This window comes from Alligator sinensis, unplaced genomic scaffold (genome assembly GCF_000455745.1).
Source record: "Alligator sinensis unplaced genomic scaffold, ASM45574v1 scaffold235_1, whole genome shotgun sequence".
NCBI lineage: Eukaryota > Metazoa > Chordata > Crocodylia > Alligatoridae > Alligator > Alligator sinensis.
This window is the reverse complement of record NW_005842042.1, coordinates 1977415-1991022: the sequence shown is the minus strand read 5'-3', so window position 1 is coordinate 1991022 and position 13608 is coordinate 1977415. Positions and strand designations below refer to the sequence as shown.

At 44.2% G+C, this 13608-nt stretch overlaps 1 protein-coding gene across 3 annotated transcripts in view; it reads right to left on the bottom strand.

Moving 5' to 3' along the window:
- Positions 1 to 13576, bottom strand: part of TRAF2 (TNF receptor associated factor 2) — a 35730-nt gene extending 22154 nt beyond the window's left edge. The window contains exons 1-4 of one of the 3 annotated variants that reach the window (XM_014519495.2): positions 12868 to 13576; positions 8074 to 8294; positions 7314 to 7392; positions 6680 to 6778 (exon numbers count right to left, since the gene is read on the bottom strand). In XM_014519495.2, the coding sequence (XP_014374981.2) occupies positions 6680 to 6778; positions 7314 to 7392; positions 8074 to 8294; positions 12868 to 12912 (444 nt within the window). In that variant the 5' untranslated portion in view covers positions 12913 to 13576. The remainder of the gene's footprint in view (positions 1 to 6679; positions 6779 to 7313; positions 7393 to 8073; positions 8295 to 12867) is intronic. The other 2 variants (XM_014519496.2, XM_025203028.1) reach the window with 2 other exon arrangements.
- Positions 13577 to 13608: the final 32 nt, after the last annotated feature.

The following is a 13608-nucleotide window of genomic DNA, read 5'->3' as shown; positions in this document are numbered from 1 at the left end:
GGTGCCCAACCTTGGCCTGTAGGCTAGATCTGGCCCCTAGTGCCATGTCATCTAATCCACAGGTATCCCCAAGGATCCTGCAGGGATTCCCACCAGCTGTGGCCCCAGGGCCTGATCCCAGAGCATGGGTAGTGCAAAGCCCTGTGCCGCTTCCGACTAGTTGGGATTGGACTCCAGGGCCCTGTGCACTGGAATAGGATCCTGGGGCCCCGCACTCCTCCCACTCAATCAGGATCAGGCTGCAGTTGGGTGGAGACATCATGGGGACAGCGCAGGGCCCAATCTGACCTGTGGACCAGTCCTACACAATTCATCATGCCTGCAGGGCCAAAAATGTGAGCACCACTGTTCCAGACAGACCTGCTCTGCTGGTCATCATCACTTTCAGGGATTGCAGTCACAGTGCTTTGAACACTGCATGTCAGGCTCTTGTTTATTTCTATCCTACATACTGCTAGTGTATAGACTCTGCCACCTCCTTCCAAGTAACTCATGACGTCAAATGCCCCACTAACAGCAGTAGGTTATTATTAGAGGTGCACCGATATATTGGTTCGCTATCAGATTGGCACCAATAAAAGGAGAAATTACATTATCAGCTATTGGCTTTTTTTGGTCATTGTAGCCAATAATTACGACTGTGTGCCTGGAACACCCTGGCAAGTACAGTCTGGTCCGTGCACCCTGCCGCCAGCCCGAGCCTGCCACAGAGTACAGGTCCTGATGAGCAACAGAGGGTGCCACACTCAGCAACAAAGGAACCATTACTGACTCCTGCTGCTGCTAACATGGCAATGCTGCATGCACACCAGAGGCTGGAGTACCAGGGATGCTGTGGAGATGCTGGGCTGTGTGCAGGCAAGGTAAGGTGCCATGTGAGGAACATTCCTCTCCACTGGGCATCGGGTACCTTTGCAAAAGCAGCTTCACCCCAGCGGCCGCAGGAGCTCAGCTGCACAGGGCCTGCTGACACTGAGGCAGCAACATGCTCTGGGGCTCCAAATGCATCTGGCACTGCTGTCTGCATGAGGATCTCCCCTGCCCACCTGGGACAGCAGCACAGGCTGCATGGCTGTGGGTAGGAGCTGTGGACAAGAGGATGACATGCATGGGAATAAGGCAGTTACCACCTTCCTCATCAAGGGGAGGGGAGAGGGGAGGTGTGAGAGTGATAAATAAACCTTTTTTGTTTGTTGTGCATTTATGTCAGTAGTTTAAAATGCCTTGCACTATTACTAAATTTCAGTTATCAGATCAGCATGGGCCTATGTGGTCGTTTAATCATCAGCTATCAGTATCAGCAAAGAAAATCTTTATTGGCACAACCATAGTTCTTATACCTTACTATAGCCTTGCAACAAATACCAGAACTTGCCACCTATATTGGTCTGACCCCTGCATTAGAGATAAGGTTGCCAAGAGGCCACATGATAAAAACTCCATGGACCACATCTGGCCAGTTATAGCAAGGCCCCGCATCCATTCCTTCTCCTCCTGCTCCTAGGGAAGGCTAATGGCAAAGTGAATCATGTGCCAAGAGGGCGGAAGTTTGGACATGAAATGTTAATTTTGTTATTGCTTTATAAACTAAAAAGCAGTGGGGGCTTTCAGGAAGGGGAACATGAAAGAAAAAACACAGTTGGGAACAAAGTCCTCTGGAAGTTGGGGGAAAACTTGACCTGGCTTGGATACCTCTGCTCTCCAAACAGGGTTTACTTTAAATCTCAATCTTTAGCTTCTAGAAAATGAACTGAAAGCATAACTTTTGTCAGCTTCTAGCCAAGGGCAACACTTTACAGCAAACTGTGATAATAGCTTTGGTATTTCTCTGAAATGCAGAGTCCAGCAATTTCCACCTGGAACTGACAGTCTAATGCTGCCTGAAAAAAAATCAAAGTAGTCTTCAGTCCAACCCAGGATGCCAGAGGTTTTTCATTAGGTTTGAGAAGGACCTTCAAAGTTACTGAGTTACAGCTTTATATTTTCAGAGAGGCATATACTAAAATTGTTAATTAGCCAAGCCACTGCCATCCCTTTGATTCATAGATTTGAGCTGTTTTTAGAAGTAAGCACTAATCTATTAGACCCTTTACAGCTGGGGCTTTCCAACTCCCCCCTCCCACACACATTTTCTGGCACTCCCCCCAGCTTACATCCTGCAATGTGGGTTGGACAGGAAGCAATCTAATCTCTAGGTTGCCAGCTAGATAAACACAGACTAAGGGAGGCTAGTTTCAAATCTGTTGGTTTTAATTCCAGCTTTGTAAAGAGCAGAGGTACTGACCACCAGACTAGTGGTGCTCAACCTCCAGCCTGTGGAATGAATCCGTGGGGCTTTCTAGCTCAAAGCTGTAATCTTATCCTGGGCCAGAGAGATATTTCCTTTTGATAAATTCACGTGTTTCTGGAAAAAGAGGTCTCTCGCTCACAAATATTTAACTGAATTTTTGGATTGTCTTGCCTGATAGTCACAAGAAATAATTCTTAAATCGGTGTGAAAGAGCTACCTGCTATACCCTATTCCAATCTGAATCAGGTTATGTTGTCTTCTCAGCAGACAAGAACATCACCTCCACACTTGTCAGCAAAACTCCCCCGAGCAGGAAAATTCTTTTACCTACAGTCTTTATGTGCTTCTTGAGTAAATCAATAATTTACTGAATCAGTTTAAAGGTTGCTCTCAAGCTAAAAGAGATGCATCCTGATGGACTGATCAGTTTTCCCTACTCTTCCAACAACCCCATGCTCCCCAAGAAGAATGATCTGAAAATAATGCCAGCTCTTCTGCTCCTGACAGTTTATTTTAAAATCCACTGACATCTATAAACAGTTCTCCATAGCCAAAAGAAATTTACTTTGCTCTTTCTCTCCTCCCTGCTCCAATACCAATGATAACACTACTCCATAGGCATCTCAGGCTACTTTTAACGTAGAGAAGTAGCTTGATGTGTTAGCCTGAAATCTACATTGAAAGTGTCATTTTAACATGGTATGAAGAGAGTTGTGAGGCTGTGAACCTGGCTGAACCTACTGTGTCTGGTCTGTTATCCATCAAGGTACCCAGTTCTCATTGCCATAGTATCTGAGTTTTTTGAAGTCAGAAGAAGAAGTTTTCTTGGCTATTTCTCTTGCTCCAGCTGCTTAGCTTTACAATCTTTACATTCCTTTCAAGAGTTTGATCTTCCCCTTGCATGCAAGGCATCTGGTTTTAACCCTCCTTCCCACAGCATGTTTTTGTTTGCTTATCCATAGCAAACAATATGTATTATGCATACCCAAGATACAATATCTACAAGGTCCATACATTTACTATTATACCCAAACCCACATGAAAAGGAAAATGTGTTTGCTAATGCAGACTTGTATTCAACAAGAAGGATGAACTCAACTTGTGCGTTTTGTAAGAGACAGCTTCAACTTTCAGACATTTCATTTATAAAAGATACTGCCATGGAGATGTGAACTTTGCTAAGCCTGAACAGAAAGCAAAACTGAGAGATGGGGGGAGGGAGGGCAGAGTTTATGAGTAAAGGACTATCAATTTTCAGCTGTGAAGCAGTTTTTTCTTCTCTCCCACTCCATAAGGTTACTGAAACAGCAGAGAAACTCCTGTCTTCTGATTTATAGTCAAGAGTGCAGCCAGACAGGCTGTTCTCAATACTAAGGCTGTGGCCTTTTTAAATGAACAAACAATGAATTATCTTTTAGGTACTTTCCACAGCTTGTCTGAAATAGCACAGCGAGGGACTTTCCATGGTGGGAGAACTGCTGCTGCTACAGAACGCAAAACACGCTCTTGGCAATACACTCCGGCTTCAGGCAAACGAGGCAGAAATGCTGCAACACCTCAGCACCTCTAACTGCTGTATATCTAGTGACCATTTCTCCACGACCAGTGGGCTAGACAAGTCCACAATATAAGGATGAGACCCTGATTGAGATATATACTGAGCACTTCCCTTTACTGAAGCAGTCTTCAATCCCACATATCAGGCTCCCTGCCATGCTCAGGATGGCCAGGCTTGGTAACATCCAGACCTGCTCTGGAAGCAGCTGGGAGAACGAAGAACAGAAGCCTGGCCTTATTTGCTCTGAACTGCCACTCAGTCAAGGAGCTCTTCCCAGCGGGTGCGACATCAACCCAGCACCACACTCACTAACAGTGAATGCCAATACTTGTCACAAAAGGGGAAGGATGTAAGGCTCTCAGACAAATCAACTCCTACAGCTGAAAATCCTTGGTCTCACTCAAGACAGCTACAATCCAAGCTAGATCCTGGGAATGGGGTTCCAAGCTCAGAGCTGAAGCACTGCAATCCACAATGGTTTCACTGGCCTCTCTTGCATAGAATTACCTCATTTCTAACATTTCTGAGCACTAAGAGCAGAGTAAGGGAAAATGCGAGTGACTGGGGAAGCACATGCATGCAGCACATACCAGTCAGAAGGACCCCAAAGTGCGCATGCGTACCCCCCCCCACCACCACCACCACCCACACACAGCTTTACATGCCACCAGAGTGTGGTCACCTCTATGGTATTTGTGGTAGCACACTAAGAGCATACAACAGTTTAGGAGAGAATGTAAAAAAGCTTCAAAACAACAATCAACTAAGAGGTGGAAGGTAATGACCAAAACTGGAATGTAGCCAGGACAGGACAGCTTAATCTTAATCCTGTTAGAATGCCATAACCAGCTATAGGTAGCCAGGACTTCAATTTAGCATCTTATCCAAAAGTGTTACTTCCAACAGCTAATATTCAGTTGGATTAATCCAATGCTGACTAAAAAAGGAAAAATGCTATCCCTTGAGTCACCAACATGACCCAAGTCACCTTTTCCTTGGGGGTTTCCTATCCAAGTACTGACCAGCCCCAATTCTGACTAGCCTTACAAAAAAAAAAAAAAAACTTACACAGGATTGGAGAAATATGAGACATGGCCATTGATGACACCTCTTCAGGCCCTTGTAGGATCTCTCCTGAAAGCTTTTACTTAAAATCCAATGGAATTAACAACCTAAAGCAGTGGCTCACACACCTTTCCAAACTCAACTGTAGATTTTTTAGCTGGTGGTAGGTGCGATTCCATTTGCTTTAGCAGAGGCTGGCTTACTTATGCTACTGGTGAATTTGACCCAGCACCTTAAACAGGAACACAAAGCTTTGCTGTAAGTCACCATTCATACAGCAAAAGACTACACACTCAATCCAGCAATCCAAGGCACCAACTATGCCATTGGAGTCCTCAGTAAAACACACAGATATCCCAAAGCTGCCACTTCTGGTCTCAGCCCCCTAAATTGAAAGTCCTACCAGCAAGTACTAGTTTGAAACAAACATTAAATCAAAAATCTAATTACAAGCAGAGATACCACATGCCATTCATGGAGCTAGAGCTAAGAGTGTCAAAGCAGCCCAAGTGGGTTAGGCACTCTACTCCTATTGAACTGCTAGGTTGAAATCCCACCCTAAAGATATTAGAGTATTCTAGAAGATGGGGCAGTTAGAGGCATTGATGCAGCAAAATCTCTCTATTAATGGACACAGAAAGCCAGCCAGAGGACTCAGACAGGGTCCAAAGTAAAGTTATTCTGCCTATCACACTGTAGTAGTGTTACAAATGGAATCAAGATGTGAGGTCAGATTCAGCAAGCTTAAGTACCTAGTCAAGAACAAGATATCACCCTTCCACCCTGATATCTTGGTAGCTGCGTGATTTGGGTTTAACTTAGATCAATGGAGCCAACAGCCCGAGTTCTTATCTCTATCCCTGTACTCAGTGGCTTTCAACTTCTAGATTGCAATTCCAAAGCTAGAAGCAAAAAATATTCCACGTGGGTTGTCAAATTTCCTATGTAGTGTACACTTCCTTTTCTTTTACTCTTATTTGCAATCAGATGGGTTGTGAGAAATTAATCTTTGCAATGTAAATACCTGCAGTAAAATGTACTCATTAAGGAGAGTGGTTAAATTTTCAACAAGAATGTACCTTCCAAATGAGAGGCATATATATGCCAAGGGCCATGTCCTCTGTGTAGTTCTAGAGAGAGGCTACTTTGCTCAGTAAGCTTATGGCATGAGATCAGGTTACTGGTATACCCAGTGAATCCATGATACCGTAAACCTACAGCTCAGGACATCTACATGATGGAGATGGCCTCATTCTCCCAGTTATTGCATAGGCCAGAGACTACAGAAGTTACCAGGGAGCACTTAGAAGGATATGGATCTGTCAACTCCACACTCCTTTTCCCCCAAAACAAATGTATTTACTTGGACCTGAATGTAAACACTTATCTTGGCCACATGTGGCACAGTGATAATCAAACAGCGTACTACAGCTTCCAGATAATTTACATTTTAAATAACCAATGAAGCAGGAAGAAGTCCGAGAGATGAGGTCACAGAAGTAAAGTGCATGGCTCTTGCATCAGGGAAGGAACAAAACGGCTGGTATGGGGGCTCATAAAAAAATTGAGGTTTTCTCATCTGTCAATACCCAGGGGGTTTGGGGAGTGCAATTAGGACTGAATTAGTACAGGCGAAAGCTCAGATGGTAATGGTGAATGTCAGCATGAACAAACTGAACTGCTAATGCCTTGCCCGTTGCCACATACATGCACAAGGAAGAAGCAAGCACAGACACACACAACAAGAGGCTCACTCAAGAATTTACCTCATATTCTTTAATAGTCCCCTTCCACGTGCAACCATCATTAATACAGACAGCCGGCAAACTTTCCACCTCTCGACGAGCTGCATTGTCTGGAAAAGCCTCAGGTGAGGAAAAACACACACACACAAAGACAATTAACTCCGGGACTGCAGCTTTTATCTAAAGCTACTCCTTGCTTAACATCGTTGTTACATTCTGAAAAAAATGTGACTTTAAGCCAAACAAAGTTAACAAAATCCAATTACGTCACAGTAGTTACCTACTAGCAGGTGGCGGCCAAACAACGTTATAACCGAACACTGCACGAGTTTAAATGAGTATGTTTTCTAATAGAACGTTAACTGGGACAACGTTAAGTGAGGAGTACCTGTACTCTCTTGAATTTTCATGAATCATTAAGAAACAGCCCCTCACCCTCAACCAGTTGCCACAGTGTATCATTAGAGATGCATCTGTGAAAGACAAATCTTTACTGTAGTGAAATGGCTTCTCTGTTGAAAGATATCCCAAGTTTTAGAAGTCAGGGAATCACTCACACCTGTTCAAAAGGCTGGAATTTGTTCTCTAGCCATAGTCATCACATTCTAAGCCAAAACAGGAAATGTCACAAGCAATTTGGAAAAGTCTTACTTACTGAGTTTATTTCTAAAGTGGAAACTCCTTCTTCATAGATTCCTTCCTGAATACAGGCTGCACATTTCTGAGGTCCCGAGCTGATAGAAGAGACCAAAAAAACCCAACCACAAAATAAATAGCCTATATGATGCTGAATTTATCATTCCATTACAGGGATGCTTCTAAACAGACCCTGAAGAACCAAAGCAATGTGTGTGGCACTTATTTTAAAAAAAGCTAAGAGAACTCTTACTTAACATGCATTTGGCATTAGTTATTGATCCTTTTAAAAGCTATACATTTTTCATTCCTGGTATGAATGCTAGTTCTTTCATCATAGAATTAGCTGTTCTTAAATTTAATTTACTCCTCCTCTGCTTTTACAAGGGCAGAAGGTTTAACCAAAGCTTTGTCTGCAAGTATGATATGAGTATTTAAATACCTCTTCCTCTCTATGGCACTGCAAACAAGCTTTTTATGGGAAGGGGCTAATAAAGTAGCTTACAGCAGCACATAACTGGAGTACACCAACCTAGGTGTGCCCACTTGGCCTTATTCACTCCCTCTGAGCTCTTGGTTGAGGCTTTGACTCTACCACATGAGGAATACAACAAACTCAGGAATCTACAAGGTCTTAGAGGAGAAACAGATGCTGAATCTTGGAGACACAGAACATGGTACCTCACCCATAATTCACTAAATAATAACGCTTTATTTCCTTTCCCCCTTCTTTTTACTTCTGGACATTTTGTTTTCAGACTCAAGGGGGATAAAATTACCTGATAATTTTCTTCAGGCAGTAAGAACAATAGCGGTGTCCACACTGAGCTTGAAATGGCCTTCTCAGAATATTCTTGCACTCTGAGCAGAGGTATTTGCCCTCCAATTTAGTCCCTAGTATCTCCTTTGAAAAACCAGGTTGGTTTAAATCCAAAGAACCAGGTGGAGTCAAGTTTGCTGCTGCCATGTGAACCGAAAACCCAAGGTGTGCCTCGAAATCCTGAAAAAGCAAAGAAAACCATTTGGTTATGGTCTCATTCTTACCAGAACAGCTACACTTTTCATTGCATTTAATACATAACATTACCAGGGCACCAAGAAGCCACCACCCCCTTTAACTAATCTATTCCAAATGCTAGGTGGTTCACGCTGCTCTTTAATTAAAATCGGTTCAGGTTGTTGCTTGTCTTTTGCTATTTACCAGGGACTCCATAAATCAATACAAAACAATGAGGTAAGATGAAGCATCTTTACTTGGTTCCCTTCTCAGCTTAATTGAGACACTAACATATCAAAACCCCCAGCCAAAAACCAAGGAGAATGCTACCCTAAAGCCAAATTGATCAAGAATATAAACAAATCATTTCAGAGTACCCAAAATTTTCAAGGCATAAGGCAAAACAGCCATGTTGCAGTTTTATATCTGCCCATTGGCAGAATGGACTGCACATAAAGTCAGGTGAACCTACGTGAACAGTTGCAAGCCAAGATTTATAGACAATGTCTGAGGGGAGGGGAGGAAGGTTCTTTGAAGGGCTGAAACAAATGAAGAGGCAAAATGGTATAATCTAATCCGAAAAAGACTTGGCTGATTATATGTTTTTACTACACACAATGGTTTAAAGACCTACATCCCACAACTACCATAGGAGGACTAAACTGGCTGGTTGCTACCTCTTTTATTATTTCTTAATCAAGAGTCCAACCAGCTATTAGCCCAAGTTGGACTGAATTCCAAGCGTTTTGTATTTCTAAACATGGTTAAGTATGAAAATGCATCTGTTACTGGCATAGGAATTCTAGTATACTATACAAAGTGCTCCTAAACAGGTGCAGCTATACTGGCCAAATCATTCTTTGTACTGCTGTGAAGTAAAACTGCTTCTTATGAGAAGGAAGAGTTAAACCTCTGGATGTATAGCTATGCCAGCATGACTGTATCTACAGCAGAGGCTGTGAAGAGATTGCCCCTTCTCATAGCCATGCTTAAGACAGCTGTGTCAAAAGAAGTGCATAGGATAAACCTGATCTTACCATTACTGTTTTATTGTTGCATTTGTGTTTTTAATATACTCTTTACTAAGGGTAATTTTGGCTTATTACTGTAAACCAAGGTCCTAAAAATGACACTGTGCGAGGTGCTGAACACCCTCAGATTTTCTAAGATTGTTCATTTCCCCACAATCTCACGCCCTCACAGGTGTCCAATGGCAAAAAGCAATGAGTATAGCTGGACATAGGGAAAAGGTGGGGGGAATATTAGGAACGCTAGGAATGTGGCCATAATAGCCAGGGTATGGTGGGGTATTGAATTAATCTGTGATAAAGACAATCTTCTGGCAAAATCAGTTTAGGGCAAAAGCCTGACTCTTATGACCTGAAGTACCATGGAGAGGGAATTCACCACCCAACAAGTAAAGCCAGGAGGCATAACACTTCCACAGGTAATATGGGACTGCTTGCTGAGAAGTAACTGTACTCAACTCTGCAGCACATGGGAACTAACTCCCCAACTCCTGTGCATCTTGAGGGCAGATGCTGCTGTCACCAAAGCCAGACATTGCCTACCTTCCTGCAGCCAAATTAAAGCAGAACAAGAGAAAAGAGGAGAACAGCACCCTCTGCTTTGCCACACCTCCTCTACAGCAGCTATGCATAAGGAAAGAAAGCTGGGCATATAGTGCCTTAACCTCAGAGCTAGTATTCACCGACAAGGGCGGCACCATCAAGGCAGGCATGAAGCATAGATGAACAACAGCAATTTAATGATCAGTGGCTGGCAAACGTACCATTTCAGAGGGAAACTCTCCCTTTCAGCAAATGCTCCCAAATGCAGAAGAATAAGTGTACAAAAAGTAACTGCACTGATCTCTAAAAGCCTTCAAAAGTCCCAAATAAACCACTGTATCAACTTATGGTTAAGTCTTTGACTGCAGTCAGATGTGGGTTAGATTCCTGGCACTGACAGATTCAAAGCATACCCCAGCCCCCTCACATGAAGATAACCATACTTAGTAACTTCACAGGACTATTAAGAGGTTTAATTTATTAATACTTGTGAAGTGTTGTAAAGTCAATTAGCATGCAGTGCCACATAGGAAGCAAAGATCATTATAACCAGCGGTGCTCAAGCTCTGGCCCTCAAAGCCATGTCATCCAATTTGCAGGGCTCCCCACAGGTCTGGAAATTAGGCAGCAGGAAAGTGGTGGCAATGTTAATTTCTGCTACCTACTGCCAAATTTCTGGACCTGTGGGGAGCCCCATCATCTGGATAACATGGCCCTGCATGCTAGATTGTTCCCTTCTATTCCCAATGAAGCAAAAGAAAGCAAAATTCTGTGTGACCAGAATACAATAGCTCCAACAGCCATGGTAATTTCTAGGGACAAAAAGCCCAGAGCATAATCCTACATGCAATCCCTTTTCATTCTGTGTTGCTGCCTTATTTTTTCTCTGCAAGACAAACTCTACAATGCAGTTTCTTACAAAAACTTTCTAGATTGACCTAGGCACTGCGCTGGATGGGGTAGTACATAAATTTCACACACTTGTCAGTTCCTACAACAACAAATTAGGAAGGCTACAGTAAAGAGCAATAAAGTCAACCCTTGCTACTGGTCAGGCTAAATTTAACCAAAAAGCTAGAAGTTCATCTTTAAGGAAACCCCCAGGTGCTCCAAGGTGGCAAAAGCATACTCTAGCCAGGGCTGCCCAACTGGTGGCCCACGAGCCACAGGAAGTCCTTGAGGGGTTTACCTGTGGCCCCCAGCCTCCCACCCAAATCCTGCTCCTCTCATTGCTCCAACTGCAGCAGCAGCAAAGGTTTCCAAACTCCCCCTCCCACCTCCAGCTTCCAGTTCCTGGCCCACCCTGAGCAGGACAGTGTGGTGCAGCACAGCCTATGCCCAGAGAGCTGATGATGAGGCTGAGGCACCCGTATGTGTGTGGTAGTGCGCCCAGGGGAAACTGTGGCTCACACTGGGAGCACCTTTGTGTGTTTACATGGTACATTGGGGGAGTAGCCGGGGCTCATGTTGGCACATGGTATGTAGCCCCCTCTGGTGTGGCCCACAGATTGTGTGGTCCTTTGCTGCTTAAGAGTTGGACAGCTATGCCCTAGCTCAACCAAGAGATACACAGTCTCAGTACAGGAACTACCAGGGGAGCAGACACATGAAACAATTATGCTGCTTTATTGGTGGGGGAGACTTGCCACCCAGGAGCACATGTAACCAACATGTACATTCTTATCCCAGTGAGAAAAGCTCAACTGGAATAATTAACCCCTGAATGAAACCACTAGTATATTGTTGCCATTTCTCTTCTGCTTACTGGATGACAGGAGCAGACAAAATAGTTATAGAATTAAGCTAGACCATGGTTAATTCTCTCCCTCCTCTTTAAAGCAGCATAATCGCATCACCCGCCAAAGCCTTGGAAGAAATATTTTGGCCTGGGGGACAAATGTCAAACTAGATGAGGGGTGTTCAACTTGTGTAACAAGTGCCACAAGCAGCCAGTGTGTGTGGCACAGGGCAGATCAGGGAGAAGACAAACAGCACAGCAGTGGATAGGGCAGGGAGCTGAAAACAGAGCAAGAGTTCAGTCAAAGAGCACAGGACAGGATACCAAAAGCAGAGGCCGGTATCAGGCAGGGAAAGGGAATGGTACTAAGGGAGCGTGCAGGACTAATTTGTGGCACTTCAGCGAAAGAGACTGGCCCCCCACTGGACTAAATGATCACATTGGTCTCCCTTTTTTCATACAAAAATCAATGGTCTAGCTAAGCCTGCATTCCTTTCCAAAGGTTATTACTTAACCGCTGACCTAATGGGGTCCTAGGGAGCTACACTTCAAGCAGTAAGGATCTTGGTTTTACTTTGCAATGAAGTCATCAAAAGATTCCTATTAAGGACATTACCTGCGTACGTGGCTCCTCCAGACTTTTCACTGAAACTCCACTTTTAAGACTACGCACAATTCTCTTTTCTTAAGAACTGTATATTAAGGGCTGCCAGCTTTTATATAAAGGTTACCTGCATTTCACCAAAAGACATTGTCCTTATAGATGCAGCTAGAAACCTGCTTCTCAAACCCATCATAATACTTGGATGAAACACACTATAAACCAGTTAAGAATAATACTGCTTTATAGGCCTCTTGCAGTCGGCACACAAAGACAGGCCAACAATATAAAAGCACAACAGCAACGTAGTGCCCATTTATTTCCACATCCAAAAAAAGAAGGGGAAGCTTGTTTCAGTCAAGTTTGTTCATGAGGATGTGTGTTAATATTCAATTCGAAAAAGCACCCAGCCTCTATGGGGAACAATCTCTAGAAATAAATTAAGTGAAGAAGAAAATGTGGGGGACCATTTCTGTCCGTCTATATTCAGGTGCACACAACTACAGTATCTGTATATTTCTTTCAAATCAACCTGTTCAAAAAGACTTTGACAAAGAAGGCTTTGGTGCTTTCATCTGACGGTGGCGAAACAAGTATTAGTTTAGGCTCTCTGCACACAAGTTTCACAACTGCGGACAAATTATCAAGAGAGTCACATGCACGTACCATTGCATACTGCTGGGTCACAGTTGCATCGTTAACCACTTCCATTTTCCAGTGGAGCACTGCTGTAGCAAGAGGTTACAGTTTCTGAGAAGGTGTTCCCTAAGAACGAGGTAGGCTGGGTCAGTCCCACAGAGGCTGGGGCTCAGAGCTAGCCGGAAATTCCCAGGCCTGGTTCAATTATAAACCAAGCCCTTCATTAGCAGAGTAACTTAAAAATGCAAGTTTTCACCCTGCTAAAAGCACTCTGGGTCATAGTCACGGCAGTATTTATGGACACAAACCTGCGCTGGATGAAGCGTTGCCAAAACAGTGCCTGTACTAGACATCTCCACAATATAAAACAGAAGCAGTGACCGAAGAAATGAGAGACCAAGGAGGCTAGCAAACAACAGAGAGAGATGTGGTGGATTGAAGGAAGTCTGGTCAAACCCTACTGTGCCAGCCACGCTCAGCCGGGCAGCTTGAGGTCCTTGCAAGAGCACCAAAACCGCCGGGGGAATAGGTCGTAGCCCGCTGGTGCAAGGCGAGCGCTGCCAGGGGCTCGCGTGAGAAACCCCCCAGCTCTTAGCAACAGGAAAAAAACAGAAAAACAAAAATCAAGAGGGGTGAAACCCAAGAGCTGGCCGTGCCCAGGGCCCCGAGCCGGCAGGCTGAGGAGCAGGGGAGCAGCCAGGGCAACCGCTGGGGACCCAGCGCTGGAGCCGCCCGCTCCTCCCAGTCCTGCCCGGGCTCGTACCTGGG